This window comes from Chlamydotis macqueenii, chromosome 2 (assembly GCF_036417535.1).
Source record: "Chlamydotis macqueenii isolate bChlMac1 chromosome 2, bChlMac1.mat, whole genome shotgun sequence".
Taxonomy (NCBI): domain Eukaryota; kingdom Metazoa; phylum Chordata; class Aves; order Otidiformes; family Otididae; genus Chlamydotis; species Chlamydotis macqueenii.
In genome coordinates, this window is record NC_141557.1 from 136091410 (window position 1) to 136111401 (window position 19992).

At 35.4% G+C, this 19992-nt stretch overlaps 1 protein-coding gene across 1 annotated transcript in view; it reads right to left on the minus strand.

Moving 5' to 3' along the window:
- Nucleotides 1-6467: 6467 nt before the first annotated feature.
- MMP16 (matrix metallopeptidase 16) overlaps nucleotides 6468-19992 on the minus strand; it is a 185592-nt gene continuing 172067 nt past the window's right edge. Inside the window, exons 8-10 of the mRNA XM_086740992.1 lie at nucleotides 19722-19872; nucleotides 15144-15259; nucleotides 6468-10618 (exon numbers count right to left, since the gene is read on the minus strand). Of these exons, the coding sequence (XP_086597118.1) occupies nucleotides 10284-10618; nucleotides 15144-15259; nucleotides 19722-19872 (602 nt within the window). The 3' untranslated portion in view covers nucleotides 6468-10283. The remainder of the gene's footprint in view (nucleotides 10619-15143; nucleotides 15260-19721; nucleotides 19873-19992) is intronic.

A 19992-nucleotide genomic window follows, 5' to 3' on the forward strand; every position in this document is an offset into this window, starting at 1 on the left:
GCACACATCCTAATGAGCCAAACATGGGCATGAAGTGCATATGGGGCTATACAGAGAAAAGGGAATAAAACTGAGAAATTTGCATCATGCAGAGAAAAGGGAATAAAACCGAGAAATTTGCATCACACAGAGAAACTGTCGCATCCATATTCTGACTTATTTCTCAGGCTTTGTAAATGAAATGAACAATTTTGGGGTGGTTCAAGAAGCAGAGCTTGAAAAGAGTTGATGTTTAACAATGTGTGAGTTTTATGGTCATGTTATGCATAAAACCACTTTCAGAGATATCCTAACAACTGCAACAAAGTCCTCCTCTTTGCATGAAAGTCTGATTTCCTCTTTCTCAGACGTGGAGGGTAAACAAGCAAATCACAGTGTGGGAAGAGCCACAATTGTAGTAGCTTCTAGTCAACATATTGGAACCAGGACAATTTCTGCTGGAATTACAGGTAATTACAGGGAGGAAGGAATGGCAACAAGATGGAAAATGGAATTAACTGCTAAAATAACACCCAGTTAAGGAAGAAATCAGGTTCTGGCAGATACAAGAGCACAGCACTTTAAGAGAAAGCAAGGTACATGTTATTCAGAAAGTAAGTGAAACAAGAATGTGTACGAAACATGGAAAACCATGTACCCTTCTTGTATATATCCATATCAAACTCTGATTGACTACACACTGACAAAATCAGCTGTACATGCTTTAACTGCTAACAATACTAACCACAGGACCGGCAAGAGCAGACATCATCTCCTTCAAACAGCTTCTGATCATATAGGAACACTTATCACATACAATAAACCTACAGAAGTCAAACATCTGCATCTTTCTCTGCAAGCTGTGACTGAACTGGGCAATGAATCCAATTCCCAGACCACAGTAGCAGATGTCAGACGAGCTCTTTGTAAATATGCTATGTATGATACCTAAAAATTAGGATCAATTGGAAAATAATGCATAATAGCAAAGCATTCTGCCATGCAACAGTGCTAGCATATTATGCTACAGCAGTAATGTAATGGCAGTTGATGTATATGTGTGAACTGATTTGTGGCAGAGGAAGGACTCCAGCCATAAGATTATTGTCTGAGTATCTGTGACACAGATTACAGGCATCAGAATGCACAGGAGAAAAAAAAAAGGCTAAAGATGAGAACTGGAACTGCTGGAAATAATACAAACATTTTTGAAATGCAGCTTTCTATGTTGCTCACCTCCCACAGATGCCATAAAAAATGCATACAAATGGTATGCAATTGCTGGCATTAAAAAATGACAGGTCTCTGCTGTTACACTATTGTACATGTGACCAGGCAAGTAGACACAAGATGCAAATAAGGAATCCATGATTGATGGTCAGTGCTGGATGTACCATGTCATTTTCATAATGACAGTGGCAGTGTCAATGGATGGCAGAGACTTCCACAGTCTGAAGTAAGTAACTTGGACTGGACAATGACCAAGATTTAGTGAAATAGATACATCAAGTTCCTCAAATGTTCACAGGAGTTTTTGAGAAGATACTACCTCTTCACTGTAAACACAAAAAGCTGCATTTCCTAGTGACAGACTGTTAAAAGTTGTGTGTGATTAAATGAGACAGATAATAAAATTGTATTTTCTTCTTTTCTCTGTATAGCAAACAGAAAATTTCTCACTTGTCTACCAAGAGCATATAAAAGTAAATATTGCCTTAATTAGTCAGGAAACATATCAGGGCACAGTGAAAAAAAAGGAGATGGAAGGGAATCAGAAGTTTGATTGTATTTATCAGTTTATATAAAGAAATAGCAATAGATGATCCATCCAAAGGTCATAAATGTATTCCTATTATATTGAGCACTTCAGGACTAAGACACCATGGAGACATGACTGTAATATAGGCTAATACAGCTAAATGCTTCTTTGTCCTTCAATATTTCATCCAGTGGAGTTCTTCAAATTATAGATGACCTTTTGGATCTCATTTTTGAAAACAAACATAAGAACATTTCACTGTGACAAGTTTCTGCACATAGATTCAGGCTGTTGTTAGTTTGACTAAATCTCTCTCGAAAGATTTTTGATTGTAGTAGATTAAGAACGCACTCTCTCTCTATACATCTGTAGCCAGATTTAGAGTAACTATGCTGAGGAGCTTTTTGACTGACTGCTCTTTAGTTGATTATGACACCAAGTATACAATTCAGTGGACTTTCTACAGCCTAACAAGTATCTTTGTTGTTGGAGACCAATAATACTTTGAAAGCTATCATCAACTTCCTGATAATCTCTCTTCTCTTTTATTGTTGATTACACAGCAGTTACATGCAATTTTAGTTGTGTCAGTGGTCCTTGGCTCCTTCCCTTTCTGACAAACTAGTTTTGTACTTGCAATTACAAACCAAAATGTTCTTATTCCTTTTCTTGTGTTCTTCTGGAAATTAAAAATGGAAATGTGCTTATGCTGCTTTTTCTGGGTCTGTCTGGAGTCTTTGACCAAAAAATCTAGTTGGCTTTCCTGTGTATCCTAGAAGCTGTAGAAAGAAAGTTCTAATTTAAGCTTCCTCTGAGAAAGACTTCAATAGGGTGTTTCTTTAAATATGTATTTGTCATCACCGTGATTTAAGGACTACCACCTTCAAAGGAATGCATATTGGTAGCAGATGATGACCTGTGTATCTTGGACGAAAAGAAGGGAGAATCATTATCCTTATCTGTACTATAGAATGATTTTCGACTAGAGAGCACTGTGCATGAATTGACAACAGATGTCTGCACAGTTTTGGAAACACAGTAAAGATGGATGTTAGGCATACACTTACTTGACAATGCTTTACCAAATGCATTACACAGAGCAAGAGCTGGGAATAGATTATTTGCACCATAACACATTTCTTTAATTCTAGATTCCTAATCAAGATTAAATTTTCTTGGCTATAACAATCTCGGGTATTTCTCTGAGCTGTGTGAATACTGACAATGGCTATCCTGAAAGAATTCTTTAATAGTTTTCATACACCATGTGATGCATGGCCAGAGTTCATAGCACTTTATCATATGAGTTAACTACATGTAACTACAAGCCGCAGCTATGCCTTGCAGGTGTGATGAATTGCAGTTGTCATGATCATTTAAAACAGCACTGCAGGTTGCTGATGATGTCTTCTGAATACATGTCATCATATGTACCATTTCTTAACTTAAATAACCCCACTTATATCCAAGGAGACAAACTGCTTGGAGCTGACTTCAACAAGATATGATCAGTATGTGAGCACTGACAATTTTGTGGCAATAGCCAAGTACAGCATACACAGCATGTGCATCTTGTTTAGATTCATTGTATGCCTAAATAGGGGGCTGTGCATTTCAACTGGAATATCTCAGTTGAGCTATATAGAATATCAAGTAATTGTGAACACTGACAAAGAGTATTATAAACAATCATTTTATGTTATGGAAAAATCTGCTTTCTTTTCTTTGAGGTTGTAAAATGACGGTAAGGGGACCCAAATTTGTTCACACCTTATAAATGAGTTAGCACTGATTGCTAGCTGACTCTAAGCACTCTCAGCTTCCACAAAGCAAATGATTTTATGTACAGCCATGTAAGCTATGAATATGTGTGTAGACTAGGTATTAAACTGTGCCAACACATCAGGGTGGAAATATGGATTAGTAACATTGTTTTCTGATTTAATACACTACTCTTCGCAAGTGGTGAACCCATCTGGGCATGCACTGATTGGCACAGTTACGCTGTTCTGTTGCTGGTGGGTAATGTCATAATACTTCACTAAAAACTCTTCAAACTCTGCTGTCATATTGTTAAGGGCTAACCAGGTACTTTAGGAAGTTATTTTTTTTCCCAGAAAGCCAGTTCCCAGAATGATGAATGGACAAATGGATGATCCAGGACACATGCATGGCACAGAATGAAAGTGATTATTCCACGTGTCAGTGCCAAATGGCAAGATAGAGAGAATGTTCAGTATATATTTTACTGCAACAACAAAAAAAATAATGAGCATGACAGGCTATGAATTAGGATATGTCGACAGCTCGCCAAGGAGATTAAGATTGTAGTTATAAAAAGGATGTGACGCAATTTCATAGGGAAGAAATTACTATTAACTAAACAGAAAGCTGTGATTTATGTGGTAGCTATTATAATTATCATCTGTGGACAATGTCATTCTGCAGAAGCAGAAGAAACTAAACTGTGTAACTGGAAAGCTTCATGCTATCATAAATGGCTGGTATGTGTAACGATTATTGTTTATGTTGTTTTATTGTGACAGCAAGTAGCACTATGCTGCATGCACATCCAACTGTAGAAAATTGTCTTTAGCACACCAGTTTACATCATCATTTCTTCACTGATATCTTCTCTGTCTCTAAAATTTATTTCATCTATACTGTGGGCAGATCAAAGCAGTAGCTAATGCTGTCTCCACAGGCCAAACATACTTTATGTACATCTCTCATGGAATGTCACATCTTGAAGACATAATGGGCCACTTCAACTGCAAATGTTAATAAACTGTCTATAATTTGTAGATTATATACTAACGCTTATGTATACTGGGAAACAAGATGTGTTTATGATGTATGTTTAATGCTGTTTACATGCTTCTTTGAAATAAACGTTGATTTTAGGAACAGATGCTTGCTGTGGTCACATACTGATGATTCTTCAAAATATTATCTCCTGATTATCACTGGGCTTTCCTAGTCACATACATACATCAATTAATGTCACATCATACAGAATTTATGCTGCCTAATGTTACAGGCTACCTTAGATCAAGCATCAAATGGAGCCAGTCTGCAACAAGTGATGGTATGGTTTTGATGCTTACCAGACATTTCCAGCATCAATGGCACTGATGACAATGTTTTCCTCTGTGAGCCTCTGACATCTCAGATGGCAAGTCACAAAAATGGGTTAGATGGATTTGACTCACACATTACATTTTTTTCATTATACCAGTGGCAGACAATTCATTGATTTACATGCATAAATCAGAGACTAATTTTATGAGTATATGGTTCATTCAAACCTCATTTTGTAACTGACATATGTTTAAATGGTCTTATGTGACCCACTCTGTTTGTCTGCAGTCTGTGTAGCACAAGCTAAAGAAGTACACCTAACATTACAGTGCTGGTGTATCAGCCACGCGTATACCATTGTATTTGATAATAGGTTATCTGTTTCTCTGCTCCCACAAAATATTATTTGATTTACAGCATAGCTAAACACCTAAGTATCCAGTGACTTTTATTCCCTCCACTAATAATGATTTTCCTTATGGCTCATAGGACTGCAGTCATCTATTTACACTTCTGGAAACAGAGCTGTCCAAAGATAGTCTTGACAAAAACAAAAGGAGATAGGGAGCTATTGTTCTGTAATGACTGCTTCACATCTCCTACTGGCATGGTGTATGGCTTCCTTCACCTCTGCAGTTGGTGATAAAACTTAGGCCATGTTGTGAGAAGATATGGGAGCCAGGACAGAGTAACCCCCGCAATCATATCCTTGCTCCTCAGCCTAGTCATATTGTGCTATCTCCAATTTAGGCTGCTAATGGTGCGGTAGCTTGTATTTCTACTTTCTTAAAAACGCAGTGCCTGGAACATTCACTGTTCAGTTTGCCACGTGTCTTTTTCAAAATTTACCCTAGAGATGGTTCAAATGCAAAAAAAAAAAACCAAACCAAAAAACTAGAATAAGGATGTAATGCTTCCATTGCTTATAGGCAGACATACTTTCTATTCTACACACTTTTTTTTTCTAACCAACAAGCTAGAATTTGATTCTACAGAATTTGGTACCAAAAGTTACATTTAACTGACATTAAGATTGTGAAGTAAGACCCCCCCCAAAAAAGCTGAAAATTCAAAAATTAAGCCCTACACCCTGTTCTTAACCCACAGTGCTAATGGCACAGGAGTCTTGACCAAACAATTGGAGATGTGAAGTACACTTCTAAGAAAAAGTGTAAGTCTGCCCCTTATGCTTGAATCTATTAGCTTCTGTTATTTTCATTCACAAAATTAGCCTTAAAAAATTCATTTCTTTAATTATCCCCTCCCTTTGCCCCACTTTGAAAGAAGAAAAAGAACAAAAGTTCATAGGAAGTTATAAAATATGTATTACATTTATCCAGGAGACTTGAAAGGGCTCCTCTGGAGCCATTTGAGTCTCTCCATCCCAGTCTATCCAGTAAATATACAGTTACATAGTTTTTAAAATGTATTTTTTGATAAAAATTAATTTTTGTCTACAGTCAATAACCTTTTCATAGGTTTATATATTAAAAGACCAGAGGAAACACTGCCATCACCTGCTCTAGCCTCCTGGATCATACAGACCATAGTACTCTGAAGATACACGACCCTGTATAGTGCACTTGATAGACTGTAACTGATTAACACAATGCATATTCAGTTTTGTATTGTTCCACAGTACAGATCATGACAATAGCAATATGGAAATGTTTATTAAAAATGTTATGAAAAAAAGTTACGGCACATGAGCAGGAACCCAGATTGCAGAACTGAAAATATTTTCAATTTGTTTTTTTCTCAATTCTCATAATTATAGGCCCTGGTAGAAAAACAATCGTTCAAAAAATAACATTGTCTTAGAACTTCTACTCATTTGAGTTCAAAACTAGATCAGGCAACATCACAAATTTACTCTGAGTTTCTATAATTTGAAACTAGCCAGTATGTATTTGGAAATGACAGTGAACACAATTGCTCCTTCATCTTTTACTTAAAGCAAACCTTTATGACTGTGTTATAACTTACTAAAAATCAGAGTATGCAATAGAAATGCTGACACAATCTTGCTCTGCATGACACAAACATGCCAATATAATATTATTTTTTTCTCCTTCTCTCTGTATATAATATATATGCACTTTTAAGTAAAAGAAAATAGATTAAACAATCAACTTATCATGTATTCATGTATCTATGATGTACCACATACCAAGCACTAGAATTATCACACTTACTTTCCTGCATAATTAAAGTTAAATTCTCCAAATACAAACATTTTTGTTACCTTATCAAAGAACAACAGTCAACATGCTCAGCACTTCACTACTGTCAGGGAAACAGTTGCACAAAAAGTTAAAGCTGCCATGAAAGATATTTCAAAATTGAAGTGAAATTTTCAAGTGAACAAAAAAACCAGATGAGATGTTGTTCTGACTGAAAGATAATATAAAATGAGTTCCCCTATTGTAGAGGAAAACCAAATAAGTAGTAGAATAAGTAGTGCTGTTAGGTTTTTCCACCAACTATCCAAGGGACAAAATTGGAACAGCAACATGAATAATTTTCTTCTATCTTTAGCAGAACGTAAGTTAGAGTAGTTTGTTGACAATAAAAATCTCTCCATGGGTTAAAATATGCATATATGTGGATGTGTGTGCTTGTGTGCATTTATAAGTATACAAACACACACATGCATTTTAATATATATGACAAACAGGCATAGAATTCCAAATTCACCCAATGAGCTGATGTGCAGTAAATATCCTATGTTACTTAACTGTTAATTAATCTATTTTTTCAGCAACAACTGAATTGGATTTACTAAATAATGCTTTGGGCTGATACTGGTGCACCTCTAACCTACAGTATGCAGTACCTCTACAAAACATCTTCAAAATGCCATCCGCATTGCATATGTGTTGTAAAACTATATCTTTTTCTAATCTTCATTTTTGTTAGCCGTACATATCTATATCTGTTTATGCTCTAAGAAATAAGATTGCAATGCTTTATAGCATGCCACATATGTTCATAAAATAAGTCCTCAAATCAATATAAAATCATGTAATTGAACAAAAAGGCATACTATTTTTCATGCTATGCTCAATATAAATATAAGTTCAAGGCAGTCAAGCTATCCATTACCAAAATAATAATAACCGTAATATATATGTATATATACCTACACTCTCCAAAAAGTGATTCAGTTATGTGGATTAAGAAACCAGTAAGAAATTGGTTGAATGCAGTATAAAAGTCTCATTTTATGTAAAAGCCAACACTGGCTATTTCAAGTATTTTAATACTTACCTATAACCTTTTCATTAATAACTAGCTATTTATAGAAATGATAATTTTATACTGAAAATTGTATTCAAGTTAAATAAAAATTATCTTCTACTGCAGTTCATTTTTAGAGTGTGCACGTATACATAACAAAATACCCTTCTACAGATCTATCATAAATATTTCAGTTTATGTCAGTTCTTTTCTATGAAAACACGTCAACGTTTTTTTTTTTCTTTAATTTTGGATAATGTATATCAGGTATTTTAAGAAATAAAACTCATCTTGGTTCATTCGCAACACCAGATTCCCTTCAGTTTGTGCCAGTTTGCAAGTTAAAGGTCAAAGATCAAAGACATAGGACAGTACACTTCAAGGAAATTCAGACAGTGAAGCTGTTCACAGAAGACAATGTTTAACTTGGTAATGACAGTCAACAGGTCAATAATCAAGTTCAAGGCAAGCTGTTCATTGTTGCAAAAGCTACTCCCCTCAAATCCCAGCTTTCATAAAAAAACCAGGTGTCTGACTTTTGGGGTGCATCATTCTGACCGTCTTTAATTAGTTCACAGCCCAGTGACTGTAAAGCCTATCACTGCAAGAAGCAGCTCCTAAAATCAATAAAGAGGTCTGTCAGTTGCTGACTTTTCTCTAGGAAAAAAATATTGATACAAACCTGCTCTGCAGGTCACATGAAAATGACAATACTGCTGTTAGCACAAAGTACACAGAATGACAAAATGCTTTGGTGGTCCCTTGGCTCTGCCAGTGATACCATGTTTGGCTGAAGGCCATAAATTTGACTAACCCTTTGAGAACTATGGTGAACATGCAAAGGGGTAACACACCAGAGGATACTCATGCAATATCAGAGTCATCATTTTAGCTTTCCTTTGAAACTGTAACTCTACCTCTGCTGAGGCAAATTGAACTATCATGCAACATAGTTTAAAAGAGAAATTCAAGATGCTTAAGATAAAAGGCTAAGCTATAAAACTGTTGCCAGTTCAGAAAAAATCTTGGTAAGTGGTAGAAGTTATTAAAATAGGTTTGGTTCCTTTAACCAGAAAGTAGCTGGTGAATATATTTTGTTTTCTATTTATGTTACAAATGTTTTCCTATCAATAATGAAAAAAAATTAAAAACACTCACTTGCTGTCACAGGAAATCTGTTTTGAAAAAGTGATTTTCTTTTAAAACCTGTATTACCCAAACACAATCCTATAATTTAATGACAACCAAGATTAACATCCATCAGACTCTGAAAACGGATGCAATAGTTCTCAAAGGGTTACACCACCAGAGTAATACCAGCATCAAGTTTCTCTGTAGCATGACTGTTGCTTTAGTTCATTGAAATCCACTTCAGAGACACACTGCTTTTTACCACGCTTTGGAGTGAGTGCTCCTGACAGACCTATGAAAGGCCTGGGGCAGTTGGCTTGGTACAGCTTGGGAAAGATTATGCAGGAAAACCAACCAAAAATCAAACAAACCAATAAAAAGGTTCTGCTTGAATATAGTAATGAATATAAATGAGTTTAAAACATTGAGGACATAGCCCAGAGCAGCTGTAAAAAACACAAAATGAATGTATTATTAAGGCTGTTACTATATTGCAGATATTTTGGCCCCTTGTTTGTTGGAAAATGGCTGTCCGAACAGTCTGAAGTCCTGCGTGTCTTCCGAGTCTCCCACCTGACAAAACTGGAAGTAGGAGTATAGGACTTTATCCATAGCAGACAGAAAGCAATCCTCTTTGGAGACAAAGCTGTTTTGGGTCTTCTCACTTTCCTGAAAGTTCTGTTGTGGGTTGTTGTGTTTTTCTAAAAAAATTTACTTTTCAGCAAAAAATTTTTCAAAGGAGAACAGGCCTTAAGGGAGAAATGTAGAAATATTGGAGATTTTTTTTTCCTCTTCATTAGTTAATCCTGATAGTTTAGAGGGCATTGAGCGTGCAGAGGAAAGGCCTAGTACTGAATGACAAAGAAAGACAAAGGACTGAAGAAACAGCAGATACCGTGTATCATGGATGCTTCCCAGCTGAGCGAATAGCCACTCATGCGCAGGACAGGCAACCCCCTGGGTTTTAAAGATCAGCTTTGTTTCAGACCGACAGATGCCCGCTCCTAGCTAGGAAACTGCATAACAGCTCTTTTGAATCTCAAGTTACCACAAACTCCTGGGAAGAAAAGAAAAAAAAAATCAAAACCCTACATCACACCCACTCTTGCATAGAGCGTTTGCAGTACAGTATGTGGCGGGGTGTTCCTTTCCTTTTGAACTGGAACACAGTGTAAACCAAGACAAGGAGGCACAAGGCCAGGATGCAGGGAATGACGATGGCTATGGCTTTCACAGTGCTGGCTGTGTTGTCCAGTTTGATGACAATGTCAACGTCATCTTGAGGGCTGTGGCGGTCTTTATCTCGATCTGTTGGTCCATCACAACCCATAAAATCCTTGAGGATAGATCTGGGATAGCCAGGTTCCACTCTGAGCATCTGATTATTGAATTTCCAGTACTCTTTTCCTTTGTAGAAATATGTGAAGCCTGAGGAAGAAAATTGAAATTATTCATGGTCATATTGGATCAAATAATGTCATCAACACACTATGACCAAAACTGCTAGTATCAGATTATTTTGTAATTAAAAAATTTAAAAGGTGTAAGGAATAGACTTCAGTTATAGGTCTTTCAAATCTTCTTTACAAATTTTGTTTCTTTACTGTCTCTAGAAAGTCCAACATCAGGGTGTTTTTTTTTAATTCAAAAAACTAGGATGTTAATTTCTTCCATTGCTACAGAAAAAAAAAAAAAAAAAAAAAGGAATTCCAGAGAACACGATCTTTGACAGACCAGGGTCCAACTTATTTGTTCATTCACTGAAAATCCAACCAGAGTTGGAATCCTGAGGGCCAGGACTTTAGAATAATGGAATCATAGAATGGTTTGGGTTGGAAGAGATCTTTAAAGGTCATCTAGTCCAACCCCTCTGCAAGGAGCAGGGACGTCTTCAACTAGATTAGGTTGCTCAGAGCCTCATCTTTAAAGCATTACAACCTCCTCAAGATGAGAAGTCTACTGAAACAAATTGCAATGCTATGCTAGCCAGAACTGACCCTCTTTAACGTCACATAGCCTACTGCTGTACTTCAGAAGAAGGAAACTGGATGAAATAACAGCAGCTTTGCCAACAGAAAACAGGTGTAACCAGATTTAATTTTTTTTTGCAAAAAGCTGATCATTCAGGCATAATCCAATGTTATTACTAAACATGCCTAAAAGGAAAAAAAAAACTTGACTCCTTGCCAAAAACCTGCATTACTTTATTATCTCAGCTGAAAAATGGCATTGATCTAGCAAGAAATAAACCTTCAGAATGGGTGAACTTCCTCCTACTGTTTATGAACTGAATGCAAACAGATGGATTTTTCCTTATCTTCACTTTATAGACCTGAACTTATTTCCTGCGTTAGTAAAGGCCACTAAGAATACTAAGGCAGACTGGGCACTATTTGTCATTTTAGCTATGCTTCCTGAAAAGACCGGTAACTAGCTATCTGGAGATAATGTTAGTAACCACCCATTCAATCACCTATTCTTTCAGTTCTAAAAAAAGACTTGATAGTATTTTTTGCAGCTCAAATTGTAAAAAAAAATCTTCATCATCTACTGCTACTTTTTAGAATATTTGAACATTCTTCTGCATTAGCTATTTATGTAATTTTAATGGCCTTCCTAGTCACTGGAAAGGTACTATTTTCCTTTCCTTAATCCCTTGCAATTTTGTTATCTGAGAATGTGTTAGTGTATGTATCTATAGAAAAGTATAATATTGGTTAAAAAGAAAAAAGCAAAGCACTGACTACTTTTAAATAGTAGTTAGGAGGTTTGTTCACAACATGCCTTCTATCCTGACTGGAACAAAATGAAAAAGAGGACTGTAAATATGATAAAGTTTTAAAATTTTAGCACATACAAAGTTCCACAGGTTACTCTACCTTGCATTTCATATAACAGTGTAAGAAAGTACTGTACATACTGGCCCTGGATAAATATTTCAAGTATGAAAATTTGATACATTATTTTTATCATTATTGTAATACGTATATAGAGATCGTATACAGATATTACATCTCTATATCTATATTATTACATATATACAGAATACATATATATTTACATCAAGCGTACATATAAGTCAGAATACTGACATTAGTATTAATTGTTATTATCCATTGAAATATCAAATTAAAACTGTTGAAATCAAAGGAGCAAAGGAATCATCAGCCATTATAGTTCAAATAAAAACTCTTGAATCAGAGCATATTTTACACTGGAAAGCTCTGAAGGTAGTTTAAACTTTTCTGTCATTTCACTGAGGCAGGAACCAGGATAACAGGCAGTAATAGCTGAAGGATGGAAGTTACCAGCAGAGAAGGGTAGGTCTAAGAGACTGAGTAGTTTTACTGCTTCTCATGGCAGAAAAAGTGACTTCATACAACTGTTGAACGGGATTTCAACACTTGACTTGCTGAGCCTGCTTTGGGAGCTGCTCCTTACAATTTTCCAGGTGCTAGTTGCTGAGAGTAGTGAGTGCAATGCCTGACCCAAACACCATGGAAGGGCTTAACAGTCATTAGTGTGTTAAATAGAAACTCAAGTTAGGAGCAGTAGTAAGCACAAGGAAAAATAAAGGCTAATAAAGTAGATGGCCGTTTCTCTTTCTTCTCTCTAAAAATTGCCCCACCATCCACTTTAGCAGAATTTCTAGTTGGGAGGTAAGATTTTCTATGCTGCTCTCAAGGTCCAATGAAAGATTTCTCCAATCTGGAGTACTTTGTGTGATCTCAGGTTCCATGAAGCAATAGACAGGAAATTTCTTCGTCACCTCCTCCTAAGGGTTTCTACCACAGAGTTAGAAACCAAATCACAATATGGGAAGTCGCAGAGGGAGTTTCAAAGATGCTACTTGTACCTTGACAAGCTTCTACGACACTGAGTTAGGATTCTGACTAGAGTGGGAAATTGTATTTTCTCATCTTTCCCGAGCCTCTTACTGCAAGATTACCCAATTTTTTTTTATGGACAGTGAAGGAAACTCCTTTATGATCAGACTTACTGCAGGTGTTCATTTGCATGAACAATAGGAATACAAGGGAAAGGAAAAAAAAATTCTTTAAAACGAAATGGATTAACTCTAAGACATGCTTTCAGATGTTCCCTTATGAAGCTATACAGTAAAAAAAAATATCAGCTCTCTTTCTGCTCAAAGAAAGGAAAATAGTTTCAGGCAAAATGCAATCAACTTCTTCCCAGCTAAGATGTGGTACTTCTAATTTGCATATGCTTTTGTTTCTTTCTCTCCTCATACCAACAATAGTGGAATTGTGAGCTGTTTCGTAAGACATCTATTTTCTTAATTTCAGGGAAAATGTCTTAGTGGTCTTCTTGGGAATTTTATGGTGTCATTTTTCATCTCTCCTTCTGCTCTGAGGCCCTTTTAGGCTTTCGGAGAAGCCCAAGAATGCCCCTCTTTCCCTTCTCCTCCTCTATGATTTCATGTCATGTTTTACCATCCTCCGCATTCAAAGAGTCAGACAGACTATCAAAGCCACTGGGGTAAAAAAGAGGAGTTGCTTTGATGTAACCAAGAGTCTTTCCTGCCTTACAAATGAGTGCTCTACCTCTGCAGGACGTTCAAACCCACTGGTCTGAGTGCTGAAGTAAGATAATTTTTATTTGTAATGAGAGACATATGTACCTGATATCAGTACAGAAAACTTACTACGGGGAATGCAATCAAGGTAAGAAAAAAACCCAAACCCACAGATACAAATATATATAAATATACATATATAAATTTGTTTTGGATGTAAATCTTAAAATATGCTTTAAAAGTGATGGAAGAAAGTGGAGGTTACATCCATTATGTTTGTCTGTGCATACATAATGTTTGTGCCTATTTCCACATATATGTGTATTTACAAAGTTAGTTATTGAGTGTGATGTATGCAGAATATCATATTGACAGACCTACTTTCCAGTTGAAAGCAAAACAAAACAAACAAAAATAACACACACACACACACAAAAACCAGTCTCGTCAAAAGGCCAGAATCCAGAGAGGGTTTCTGCTTCTGGATAAAACAGAGACAAAGCAAGGAAGCAATTAAAGGTATTTCTGAAAAAAAAAAAACCCAAACATTTCCATGGTAAATTACTTAATCAAGTTAGAGGTTGAAATAGGAGACTGAAATGATTTACACAAGGAAGGAAATGTTTTTATCTGCTTATTAAAAGGAAATTAAAATAATATGGCAATATAAACGTGTGCTGTCTTTAAGGCAAACAGAATAAACTCAGAAACTACTAATAAATAAATCATAAATTCTATACAACAATTCTCCAACAATAAGTGACGACATGCATATTTTTATTCCTGTCAAAGGGATTTAAACTCTGTGCAACTGGGGGCTCTGTTGGCAGCTGGCCAGTGGCCCCTGGGTAGCATTGAATTCTCATGGAAGAGATTTTTGCTACTCTCATTCATCTGGAGGTGTGGCCAGCTGAGATTCTAGGTTCCTGTATGTGATGATGCATCTTGATACAGGTAACAGAACTTTATCTGTGTTTCTGCATCATGGCTTATGACATCTTGGATTTACAGAGATTCCCAGGCATATGTCTGCTTAGATAAAGATTTTGCTTCCCTTTCCTAATTGTTCAGAATGAAAATAATACCTTCTAAGCTGTTTAAACAGCCAACAAGCTTGTTTAGAGGTACTGTAATTCAGCAGAGAACAAAAATAATTAAGTGAATTAAGTCACAAGGGAAAAATGAATGGAAATTACAGTTTATGGTACTAAATTTGAATGATTTTTCTTCATTGTGTTATATGGTACATGAAACAAACAGCCATTTTCACAACAGCAAGTTCTATAGCAGGAAATACTCTATTCATAAATCAAGAATTCCTTCACTATTTAACCTGAATAGTCAATCAGCCCTCTACTATTCTATCTTACATAAAGGGTGTTAGTAAATCATTAAAACATGAATGTGTTTGCATACCATTTTCTTTGTGGACAAAGGCTCCCTGAGGAGACTCTGGGATACCTTTCCAAATTGTGATTGGCTTGGGATAACCAGGGTCCATGGATCTCATTTCTTCACTGTACCTCCAGTATCTGAAATTTTTTTTAAAGGTTAAAAAAAAAAAGAAAAAGAAGCATTTATGAGAACTTATGAGATAGTAGATGAGTAACTACTTTTTTTTTTTCCTTCTAACATTTGCTATATTCATTAGCCACAAATGGGAATACTTGACTTCTTTTCTTTGCACATACTACCAGATTACAAAGAAATCTACTTGCTGACTGGACAACAGTTTCATTTAAGCAGAAAGAACATAGAAGATTTTTGCACTTTGACAACTAAATCAGCAAACATCTCACTTATAATTGCAGCAATTCTGATGCCTAGGACTTCTGCATAGTGACACAGAGAGATGTAGCATATGCAAAAAGATATATTACTATTTTAGATAATATTTTAATCATGAAAATGACAGTAGATTCAAATTAAAATACTCCCAGCAATCTTCATTTAAGTTCTTATATGTATGCATTAGAGTAGCTTATGATTTCATTATCATTAGATACAATGTAATACAAAGTTCAACCTCGTTTTGTGCCTTTTTGCCAGCCAGACCTCCAATTTAAAAAGCTTCAGCATGCAAATTTGAGGCAACCTGAACATGTAAGAAGTATTTACACTTATGATTTTATTTACACTTATAGATAATGTTGATAATTTCTTTGTCCTTATGCAGCTGGCCAAATTGCTATGCATAACTTACTATAAGCTGGTTCTAAGAATTAGCATGCTCTATCTCTAGTATCTCTGTGTATCCTGATATAATATTTGAGTGGGTTATTTCATATTTTAATTGGCTCCACTAATTTAGAACATAACAAAATCAGTTTTATTCATGTGAAAAATTACATTAAAAGGCAGCCACTTGCCATTTCAGCACATCAAGAGCCTGAGAATATATCATTTTCATTGATAATCTGGTCACTGCTAAAAACATGACCCTTTTTCTAATTTGAATTCATTTGACTTCAGCTTTTAGAAAACCTTGTTACGATCATTCCTGATATATTAAAGAGTCCTTAAGTGGATGGTATTGTGTCCCTGCAAAAGTACTTACTCTAATCAATTCATGTCTTAACCTTTTTTGAAAAGAAAATGGTCTAAACTCCTCTGTATTTCTCCCTGTCGGGCATTTCTCTGTCTTTAAATTTAAATGAAACTAAAAAGTGGCAGACTTCAAGTGAGTTAAGAATTGGCAAGTTACATTAAAAAACATTTGTATTTATTTTTTCTTTCTTATGCATAAATTATTTTTATAGCCTGATTTCTTAATCTAGTCACATATGCATCAGTAACCAGCCAACAAAGCAATGCTCTTTATTTTGAAATGTAACAGCTTTCAGAATTTACATGGAGAAAGAAACAACACATAGAAGTAGTAAATAAAGCTCTGACATCAATACTATTGTAACCAGTTCTTGCTCATCTTTTGACTCTTCATTTCTTCCTCCTCAGTTCACATTTTCCCTTTTCACATTTGCCTGTTCTCTTTCCATTTCTTTATTCTCACTCTTTGCTGAAAGTAAGATTCTGTTTTATAACTTCCATTATAATCTGCATTTCTTCTTTATCAACTACCTTGCCTTTTCCTCTATCCCTCTTTTCCAGAACCCTATTTCCATCCTGCATATTTCCACTGATTTTCTTTTTCTCTCTCCCAACTTTTTCACCTTTTTGAGCTCTTTCTTTTACTAACCTCTACATTTTTCCACTAGGCTGCATGACAGAAATAGAGGCCTATAAGACTTTCAAAAACATACATTGTTATTAAAAACTAAGTCTTTGAGGACGTAGCCAGTGCAAATGTCCCAAAACTGTTGGTTTTTTTCAGCACTGATGAGAAATCCTATGAGGGAAGGACTGATCATGATACTGTCTCAACAATCTGTGCTGGGATAACGAGTGTGTCTGCAAGGTAAGGAAAAAACTAATCCTGCTTCTCCTTGGCATGCCAAATGTTCACAAGCAGACTCCACAATGATGATTTGAGTGATGTGAGCTTTGCAAACTAAATAAATTGTGTTACTATGTCTCAAAGATTGATAAAGTAACAGAGGGAAAATAAATGAAAGTGCACTTCGTGGCTTTAGAAAAAGAAAGGAATTTGGAAACATGTTTTTTTTTTTCCCTGTATCTAATTCTATTTACATAATGATATTATGAACTATTAGATGACTAAGCTTTATGAAGAAAAACCCATTCATTTAAACTCAAAAGTACAAAAGCCAATCACAGGGGCATAAACAAGGGCATGTCTCAAGAAGTGCAGCAAAGCCATTATCATCTTGTCTTACACTATTCAGTTCTGGTAGGAAAGGAATGACAGAATGATGCTTTCTGTAGTCATCTTTTGTCCTCTCTTTAGCTTTCATACAATTATTTGGAAGCATTATCTTTAGTGTTTAAATGGATAATTTCAAATAGTAATAATAATGACCCATACATGAACTGCTTTAGACATTAGTATTACAATACCATTTACTATTTGAACTTTTACATCTTCTCACTAGTTTGGGGTGGTTTTTTTTTTTCATTTTAGAGACAATATTTGATGCTTTGTATTCTATTGCTCCAACTTTTTTTATGTATACCACTGTTCTGGGACATTTAATTCTGTCTAGATTCTACCCTGGAGCTCCTTAACTGCAGATTACTGTCATAACAAAGTAAGTATACAGGTCCTTGAGTTACATAAGGAGGAATATATGTTGTTATTTTGATGCTGGCATAATTTTTTGGTTCTCTTTCATTCTTACCTCCTGCCACCAAGAAGCTACATTTATGTTATACATTCTCCAGGAAAAAATCTACCACTATAGTAGACATGCATACTACTAAAACCAGCAGAAGAATTCAACTCTAACTTTACAATAAGAAAAAAAAATGTGATATAAACAATACACATTGAGAAGCTTAGTGGTATATGAGTTTATTCCCACTGGTTGTCAATATCCTGTAATAGCTCAATTATCTCTGCAAGGCTGATGTTGTTCAATCTTCCTCTAACATCATGTATTGCATTTAAATCCTGCTGAGTTTCATTGTACTGGTTAGCTCTAAGCAGCAACTTCTCCATCAACAGATGTTTTCGCTGACACTTCTTTTTGTCTTCTGTTATTACCACTAGTGTTTCAGAAAAGTTTTGAGTATAAGTAACTGCCTGTGCATGGAAATACAAAAGGACACTGCTGGATACAGCCTAAAGGAAGTGCAGGTCACGTAAGATTCCAACTGCACATACATTCCCAGGAGTGTGGAGGTGGAAAATTATTACCTGAAAATGAACTTACATTTTTAAAAAAATCTGCTGAATCATGGAAAGCAAATTATTTAGGTGGCTTTCTTCTTCACTGTGGAAATTGATTGCTTTAAATGATACCTAGTTTTTAAATACCACAAAAAATTTTCTTAGTTGTCTACTTTCCTCAGAATGAGGGACAGATTTTTCTTCTTAAAAAAAGCTTTAGCAATAAAATTGTTTACAGGAATCTATAGTGTAAAATTACAGTACTGCTAAAAATTACCAACTCTAGTGTGCTAAACATAGTCTGACATGCATTAAATTAATTTCTTAGGTGATCCATGAATACTATTAGTGTCTTAGAATCCTAAGTACTACACAGTAACAAAAGCAGTCATCATACTTTTAATAATACTATTACAAACATTACAATTATTAATCAAGAATAATTTGTCTCTGAGCACTCTGAATTTGCATAGTGATACATCAATCAAAAAACACAGTAATATCCTGAAACCCTGTAAAATCCATCATTTAGGCAACATGCAGGATTTCAAAAATTAATGAGTTCTCTTGACATCTCTATAAATGAGATAAATATTCTTTCCCTGACTTTTACAGACAGGGAAATGAAGACACAGAGATACTAAGTGACTAATGAAAGTCTTTCAGGACTGGAAAATAACTAAGATTTTTCAATTTTTTTTCTGTTTTTATTTATCATAAAAACATGTCCTTTCTGAAGGGAACTGTAAGGTTTATTTAAAAATAATTCCTAGGGAACTGTTCAAATAATTCTTTACCTTGCTGGTTTAGCTGTCATATCCCTTTCTTACCTCATTTTTAAATAGTAGCAGAGAAGTCATTTTCACTGACCTTGAAAAGCTTTGTGTCATGCCTTGCCTGTTTATGCGCTAGGGCTTAGAAATGTGGATTAAAAGGAGCAGATAAGAGTGTACATAACTACATTACTTTGAATACTTAAGTTGAAATTTGCCACAGCTGTGATTCACCTGTTGACTTCTAAAACATAACTTTTCCACTGGATAAACATATACTAATTTCAGTATATTCACACAAATATAATTTAGGCTAGAAGAAATGTGAAAACTGTATGCAAGAGGAGTTAATTTCATCTGCAGAAAATGAACTGTTTAAGTGGCTTGATTTCTTCTTTTGAGAAATACAGGAAAAGATTAACATGCTTAGCTGATATCCACCAAACTGCTTCTTTGCTGAATTCCTATACCAACCTATCTCCTTTGAAGAAGTAAGTTTTCCCAACGTCTTCCCACCAGATTGCTGAATCAATACCATGGGAAGGAATTCCACTTCCAAGTGATATCAAATCATGAGGATAACCTGGCTGGAGAGTAGTGTCCTTGAAAACCCAGAACTTGTTACCTGCACAAAAGCATATATATACACATACACATATGTGTGTTAGTCTTTAGTACTCTCAGTATTAATATTAATACACTCCTAAGAAATAAGAAAGCCTCCCGAATGGGCTATGGTGGTTCT